Genomic DNA, 8,435 nt, shown 5'->3' with positions numbered 1-8,435 from the left:
TGCAGCAAGAGATGGTACATTGGTATGACTTAATCACAGAAACATCTTGATCCTTCTCTGTTCTTTATACGGCCAACCAGACAGATTCTACTATTCTATAGTAACAAAACATACCATCCAGTTCGCAGGGTATCTTTGTTGTTTTTTTGGCAGTAAAACAATCCATTGTTTAAAGGATTATCAACTGTGGTCGAAAACCTGTACATCCTTTGCTGCCCTAGAAAATGGATTTTAGCCTTGCAAAGGAAAGCAAAGAAAAAAAGTGCCTTCATCCAGGCAATAACCCCTGCATGTTACATGTACCTAGCCTGGATAATGCCATCTTATTTTCAGTTTTCCAAATGTCCTTTTAAAAGTCCTTATCTCATGCTAACATATGTTCCTGCAATAGATCCCAGGCACGACCTCATCAGCAATTTCCACGTTAGGTTTGGAAGTTGGAACCAATCAAGAATTGCATCGTCTTGATGCACGAGGCAATTTGATGGTGCGAGGGCACATCGCGTTTGAAGACACGCCGGCTAATATTTGCACTCGAGATTTTGGCCACATTTGCATAACCTAATCCCCGCGTCTTGCATGTTGTGTTCTCCCGTTGCAACACACGAGCATATGTGCTAGTAGATTGACAAACGCTGAGCTAGTCCTTGTTAGTGGTGTTCCTGCGAGGAGGATTCATCAATATGCCATGGCCACCCACCGGGTGAAGGCTCCATGAACACAACACCAAATTCTATCAAGATTCCCCATGTAAAATTCATGTCCTCCTTGTCTATCTTTGTTCCATTATCGGCTATGCCAACTAGTGGCGCATAGTTTGCAGGTTATATAAAGTAAATGGTGGCACTTGAATGAATCTTTATATGGACAATGAAACCCAAGTGATGATTCAAATACTTTTTGTTAGTATTACAGTCTGAGACGCAAAAGATTTCATGCCATAGTTAGCTCATCGGTTCAGTGAGCTCAACCTGACTGACTGAATTCAGGACAAATTCCTGCAGCACCCCTCCGAAGTAATTCCGGATGGAGGGAGTATTTGTCTAAGTTTGTGGAGGGATATTATATTAGGAGAAGTTACAGCACTGATGGGGAAGCTCAAATTCTGGTGCCAGTACTAACAAACTTCACATCCTTGTGCAAACGTGATGTAGAGGAATTTTTCATCAATCTTTTCCAACTTCGCGACACCTTATCATACGGCCAGCTCCCTCTACTCCTGAGTACAATCCACCACACCATTTTTGTCATATGCAACCACTAGCACATCACACTGCGACCAACACAACAAACTAATGCAAACCAAGTGAAATCAGGCCTCATCCTCGCTTTCTTCATCACTTTCATAAATGAAGGGGAAAACAACGTCCTTGTGCCCACCCAAGTAGCCACCGCTAGTGGGATGCATAAGCTCTTTTGCACGGTCCTTGCAGCCATAACAGTCACCTTACAGAACAGGGAAAGTGTATTAGTAATAGGTGTGTACCAGAAAAAAACATCAATCTGAACAGCATAATGGATAGTTACCCGAGTCATTAGCTTCCAAGGGAGCGCAAAGATACACATCCACCTCCTCTCTACAATCCGGATGCACCTCCGCAAAGAACAACCTAGATGGGTCACCTTGCATTTTCACAAGAAAGTTGAAGTGTAGGTATCCTTTTCCCTCCTCATAGATTAGATTTCTTTCCTTCACTTCTATTACCTCGATGTCAGCAGGCTGAAATGCAAATGCCACAAGTAAATTAACAAGCCTGACGAGACATATTTTATTGCATTTCTAGTCTGCAAAATCAAATCATGGAAGTTTAGCTATTCTTAACTAACAAACTAATTCGCAAAAAACTAACTAACAAACTAGTCTAAAAGCAAGATTAAATATCTGAGTATGATGGTCACATACTTGCATATCGTTTTGCTTGGCATAGATGTTCAACGCTATCATCAAGCTCTTCTGATCATGCTCTTGTCTGCGCCTTAGCAGCTCCTCACGGGGCGGTGTCTTGGGCCTGCGAATGAGCTGGCGCTTTGCAGCAGCAACCCAGGCATCACCAAACTCCTCGAGAGTAAAGGCTGACAGCCTAGGAGTGGGGTCCTCCCAGGTCTCCAACCCAGCAAACCCGTCCCTACATACCAAAATTAACACATTAAAGCATAATCACTAATGACTTAGCATAAAGTTATCTCAAAAAATCATATGACAAGGCGATTAGATAAATATCTTGTCTAAACAAGTTGTTCATACAAGAAAAAAACACATGTACATGTGAGCACATACAATATTCATATCTAAAAATTTTATCATGCAAGGAATATTGCAATGATTAGAAGACAGTGAAGCATGCATAGAGCATCTCTCTGGCAAGTGATTGTTATACTGGCAAATACTACGATGTGGTATGCCATATCAAATATGCATGAGACTCTAAAAGAAAAAAAATTGAAAACACTCACTGGTCCATTGCCAAGGGATGGACAATGTGAGCTACCTGGTCCATTACCAAGAGTGCCACATCAAACCAGTACTAAGTTCTTTCCTTCCAGTTTGTACTTCCTCCTCTAAGTATCAGATGGGACCGACGATTAAGTTATGTCTTTGTCCCTCAATTTGCTAGCGAAGGCTCAATGCAGAACTTGAAGAAAATATAGTTTTACTTTTGCTATGTCATAATTGGAAAGTTGGTGGTCTCGGTACCAGGTGTGCTGCCGGGACCAGAAATTTTCTAGCTTGGACACCCCCTCATAGTGTTGAAACTTGCTCAGTTCGGTCTTATGAGTCCTTGGCACCGTTGAAATGAGCACATTGTTCATGCTCCAAAGAAATCAAGCGTGTAGTTATTGCAAGATTCCCAATCTATACCCCTATTTTAATAAGAGATTGTGACTGAATTGGTATACATTAATATATCAATATATCTGTACACATCAATATATCCCAATTTGCATATAAACTCGTATCGCACGTGGATCGGAATGCTCCTGCACATAGTGAGTTGTTAATGACAAGTGAAGTCCATGTGAATTAGACTGTATACGCACTTTGCAACCAAGGGGTGAGTTTTCGTCTCAACCACTGCTCTGCATCGAAAATCATTAAAAAAAGGTGAACTGAAGCAAAAAAAAACATGTTTCATCGCCATTAACTCTCTGTTAGACTTAGTGTGCCCTTGCCTCCTTGGCATGTATGCATAGTGTGCATGGACTTATAGTGTGAAATGGGGGAGCAATAAGCTTTTTAACAGCAAAATAATAAAATGGATAGGCCATCTGGTCGGGTATTTTGGCATAGATAATGACTGAGCGAACTGTGCAAACAGTCTGTTGCAACAGATATCATTGTCGAAAGCTGAATGCCTATTTGTTGAAGCAATTAGATCGTTTAACACTAACTGTCACAGACCAAGCTCCTGAGAGCACAGATGTGAGGAGAGGCCTCCTTTTCTGTTTTATTATTGATCCGTTGTTACCACTAGGTCTTGCACGCTAGTCCATGGACAAATTTATTGATCTACGAGTTAGATCAGACCATTCCTAACAAACTCTAACTCTAGGTTAAGGAAGAAAAACTCTGACATATTCCTATCTTAACAAACTCAAACTCTGGAAACTAATTGACAAGCTTGGTAATAGAGATCACAAGTATGCCCAATTAACCTGGTATTTTGTACTCCCTCCGGTCCTTTTTACTCTGCATATTAGGTTTGTCCGAAGTCAATCTGATCCAACTTTGACCAAGTTTATATAAAAAATTATAGACATTCACATAACAACACCAATATCATTAGATTCATCTTGGAATATATTTTCATATTATATTTATTAGATATTATAGCGAAAATGCCTAATGGCGCTCGAGCTGCATGGAGCTCGGTATCTGGGCCACCAACATGCTTCGTGATCAGGCCATAGACCATATTTATTGCATGTATTCAGGTTGTCAGTAATTTTATTTTATGCCGTATTTTACGACAGTGCGCAGTGCGCCGCACTTCTGGAAGTCTACACGCAAGCCCGTCCCAAGTCCTCGTTGCTGTACCTGTACCTGCACGGTCTATGCGTCAGGTACCAACCAGTGCGGCGATGGGCCTTTGGTGTGCAAGCACATCACACATAAAAAATGCTCACCCCACAAATTGAACCTAGCGTGTCGAGCTCGTGGTGCATAATTACTTATCTGAGTTCATTCGACAACACATGCATCAACTGCACTTTCCTTTGATTTTTTTTTGTGGAATTTTTCCTTTAAAATTTGTTCAGGTAGTTGGACTAAAAAAACCTTTTTGGATTTTTTGAACTGATCATGATGATCTGCGTAGAAAATAATCAGCGAAGCACGCAAAATATAGTTCCTTCCATGAGTGTACAATTTATATATATTCATTTTTATACTCGTGAAAACTAACAAAAGTTGTTCGCAATTCACTGTTCCGACAGCATCCATGTGTAAAATTGTGAATTCCATGTTGACCGGGAGCATCATTTGCACCAGGCGGACCACATATGTTCCATGCATCGGAAAGTATCTCAGTGCATCTTGAGATTTGGTGTCGCCGATGGCGCCCACCTCCCAGCTAAAATCATCGTCCTCTAACGAACTAGTAAATTACAAAAAGATAAATGAAATCCAGGTAGGACTCGTCAGATGACTATATTATATGACAAATTTTTATATCCAAATTATAAACATACATGTAAAATTTATTTTCTCGAATTAGCATAAGAGTACATATCATATATTAAAGGAGGGAGAAAAGGGTTTAGAAAAATTTACACCGTGTAACTAGAAATTGTTTAGCATGTATTTTTAGAAGTGTTCATAGTGTATTTTAGTAATGTGTGACCAATTTTCAAATTGAATAACTGCATATTTAGAAAAATTGAATAACTGCATATTTAGAAAAAATTACACCGTGTAACTAGAAATTGTTTAGCATGTATTTTTTAGAAATGTTCATAGTGTATTTTAGTAGTGTGGCCAATTTCCAAAATTTCATGATTTGCTATAAAAATACATGAATATTTTTATTCTTGCAATACATGACAGTCTTTTCACTTTATATCTATAATACTAATTATTTTTTCTTCAGAAAATTTGTGTGGGAAAGATGTTTTTTCACGCACATTTTTTCCCTTTTTGAATCGTGCACACGTACACGTGTGGTGTGCTACCAGAAATAGAAACAGCGCCAACTAAGAAAAAACAGAAGGTGTGCTTTTTTACGATCGTGTGGTGTGCTAGTTAGCATAGTAGCTAGGCGATGACTAGGCAACTAGTGCGCCAGCCAATCAGATGTGCCGAGTGGCAAACAGAAATGTAATGTAGGCGAGCTGCTCGTACCAGCTACCCAGGCAGCACATGATGTTCATGCAGTCATACAACCCACTGGCGGCCCGTGAAAGCTAAGACACTACTCCACGGCACCTCTGTATTTCCTGTTAACTAGCGCGAGTATACAACTGAAAATCCACGATACACACATCCCAAAGAGCGAACAGCTGGCTGAGATTCCGAGCTCCATGTCGCTCGTCCACCAAAACGCCTCTCTCATATTATAGATGCTAATAATTTCTAATATAAATTTGGTCAAACTTAGCAAAGTTTGACTTTCGGCAAATCCAATGTGCAGAGTAAAAAGGACCGGAGGGAGTAGATGGCAAGTCGGTCTTCTTAAGGGCATGTTTGGTTGTGAGCCATAACTTGCCACACCTTAAGTTAGGCATGTCAAACTCCTTCAGGCTGGTGTTCATTTCTCTACCTTAGCTTAGCGTGCAACAAAAATCTCACCACACTTCCTACTGCTTTGCCGCACTTTTTCGCCCATTTTGTGGCGCCGGATTCGTCCGCCAAATCTTTGGCGCACCTCAGGTGGTGGGAGAAAACAGGGTTCCTCTGAGCTCTGACTGCCCATGGGAGGGAAATAATAGCGCATACAGGGGCACCTCACCACTCTGGACAAAAAGAATGCATGAACTCTCTTGTCCTTTTGCCCTCCTCCCATTCTCCTCCAATCTCGGTTTCATCTTCTCAACTATTTCTCTCCTCACAGATCCTCCTCTCTCCATATTGCTCTCTTCTCTGAAAACTCCTCTCCTGTTCAAATCTTTTTATATATATCAGGCCTCTCCAAATCCCCCTTCTATTTTTTTTCCAAGCCCCCTACTCCACTCCACTCAAAATCGCCATCCAGATCCAAGAAAAATCTTGAGTGCCATGGTTGGTTTTTGAGAGCTGCGGATGTTGCCCATTTCATCACTTCATAAGAAATCATTTCTTCTCACTGAAATGGCAATGGCAAAGGGAAAGGGAAAGGGAAAGTTGGACAGTGATGGGGCTTCCCAGCATAGAACCATAAGTTGGGATGATGAACAGGCCAAGTTCATGCTGGATTGTTACATCAAGTACCGAAAAAGATCAGCACGTAGGCTTCGTGTTCAAAAAGCAACACCTTACGAAGTGTCTTCATACTTTAAACAAAAGAGTTTTTTTGTGGGGGTTCCACTTGACCAAGTTGATCGTCACTACAGACTCTACAAGGAGAACTGGAAGATAGTCGGGACAGCTATGAATAAGTGTGATGGCTTTGATGTAGCCAAATGTAAAGTGCCATGTTCAAAGTCTGAAAAATAACAACTTATTGTAAGTTTTTTTTTGTTCATATAAAATACACCATCCTAAAGAATTTTATGGTACTGATTAGATTATACACATGCATGCAGGATAGGGTTATGCACTTGCTCTTTAACCCCCATCAAGTCCTTTCATGAAATGCAATAACTTCTCTCAGGAATTGATGTTGATGATTCCCTTGACATGGGTCCAGAAACAGGCTTGGATTATGGAAGTGGATCGCCCAACTGCAACTCACTAGAACTGAATGACATTCAGAATGCAAGTGGGGCGGGTAGTGGCCACCATCACATACAGGCGCAGGCGCCCACACATGAGCATAAGAGAGTAAACTCACCACTTCATTGAACGGGGGTGACTATCAGATTTGGCTACGAAACAAACACTATCCACACATTTTTGCCAGACCCGTGGATGGTTACATGGCAATCATTCAAACGGGTGACCTCACTCAATTTACCACAACTCAACTAAGCTGTGGGAACCAACCAAACCACCTTGTTTTTGCCACAACTGTGCCGCATGCCTAACCTTAGTTGTGACAAAATGTGGCTGCCAACCAAACATGCCCTAAGATTCCAGTATAATATGCTTCTAGTTACCTATATGACCTAGCTCGTGTGGAAGTGGTAGGGAGATGGAACCAAATATAAAACGATCACATCGAATTGAGGGCACACATGCAAATGCAATAAATAAGATGTCTACGCACCTGTTGAAGATATGTTCTTCACCAGAAACTGAAACCGGTTCGCTGGGAGGAGAAGCGGTTCCACTCGAGGCTGAAGAGGAGCTCCGGGTTAATGACATCTCAGCTGATCAGGCCTGCAACAAGAGTGGGTGGTGAAATTGCCGGCGACCGGATCTGCAGCCGAGGGCTAAGGTTAGGGGGTCTTTGGGGACAGCTCGACCCCACCTCGAGCTTCACTACACCCCTCAACTCCCCTTCACCTCTGTATGAGTCTAAAAAGGTGTTTGCTTGACTAACAAATTAGCTACAGCTCCAGTTTCTGAAAAGATTGTTGTGGCTAACAAAAATTGCAACGGAGGAGGTCGGCTACCTTCAAAGCGGAGGGGTTGAAGAGGGTATTGGAGGAGACCGCGGCGAATTCCTGGAAGCAGGCGGCGGCTCGACCTTGATGTAACGTCGCTGAGGTCTTGGAGGAGGCGGCGAATTCCTGGAAGCAGGCGGCGGCTGGACCTTGCTGTACCGTCGCTGAAGTATTGGAAGAGGCGGCGGCGAGATCCTGGTCGATGGCGTCGCGAGATCCTGCTTCTTCGCTGTAGGCGACGGCGGCGGCGTGAAAGACGGGGTGGGGGTGGGGGTGGGGGCGAGGGAACTGGGCCGAGACGATGAGAGGCGGCGGTGTGGTCGAGGTACCTAGGGTTCCACGGAAGGCATGAGAAAGGACGGGCGTGTAGAGATTTGGTTGGGGATGTTTTTTTTTTCTTTCTTTTCAGGGCGATTAGGTTGGGGATTGGGGAAGCAATACCCGAGACAGGCTCGCGGGTGGCTCTTTGGGTCAGCCAGTGGGGTCTCGTGGTGTGCGATGACAAGGTGGTAAGAGCAACTCCCCTATTCATTTCGTCCATGTGCCGATTCAAAGTGTCCTTTTTTTCATCCGGTGACTCATTTTTTACTCAAATTTGGTCCTCATTTGCGTCAGCGCGGACACAAAGCGGACGCACGTGACGCCCGCATACTCTTCCTCCTGGCCCGCCAGTCGGTGGCACATAGATCATTCTCTTCCACCCCCATCGACAGCAATCCCCCACCCGCCCCACCATGTGGTCGCCGCCGTCCAGT

The 8,435-nt window shown here is 43.0% G+C and overlaps 1 protein-coding gene across 1 annotated transcript; it reads right to left on the bottom strand.

Moving 5' to 3' along the window:
* Positions 1–885: 885 nt before the first annotated feature.
* LOC125522472 lies at positions 886–8,076 on the bottom strand. The gene is made up of 5 exons (XM_048687535.1): positions 7,690–8,076; positions 7,341–7,453; positions 1,904–2,126; positions 1,528–1,720; positions 886–1,446 (listed from the first exon to the last, which is right to left on the bottom strand). The coding sequence occupies exons 2-5, from the start codon at positions 7,436–7,438 to the stop codon at positions 1,313–1,315; spliced, it is 648 nt and encodes a 215-aa protein (XP_048543492.1). The 5' UTR covers positions 7,439–7,453; positions 7,690–8,076; the 3' UTR covers positions 886–1,312.
* Positions 8,077–8,435: the final 359 nt, after the last annotated feature.

This window comes from Triticum urartu, chromosome 1 (assembly GCF_003073215.2).
Source record: "Triticum urartu cultivar G1812 chromosome 1, Tu2.1, whole genome shotgun sequence".
Taxonomy (NCBI): Eukaryota; Viridiplantae; Streptophyta; class Magnoliopsida; order Poales; family Poaceae; genus Triticum; species Triticum urartu.
The sequence above is the reverse complement of the archived record's forward strand: the minus strand, read 5'-3'. Positions and strand labels throughout refer to the sequence as shown.

Bases quoted from the DNA above. Each gene is read 5' to 3' on its own strand.
- LOC125522472 (XM_048687535.1), bottom strand. From the start codon at position 7,438: ATGTCATTAACCCGGAGCTCCTCTTCAGCCTCGAGTGGAACCGCTTCT. The intron at 2,127-7,340 runs GTGCGTAGACAT...TTTGGTATGTAG, and splicing joins GAAGAACATATCTTCAACAG to GGACGGGTTTGCTGGGTTGG. The intron at 1,447-1,527 runs GTAACTATCCAT...CTGTTCTGTAAG, and splicing joins CTTGGAAGCTAATGACTCGG to GTGACTGTTATGGCTGCAAG.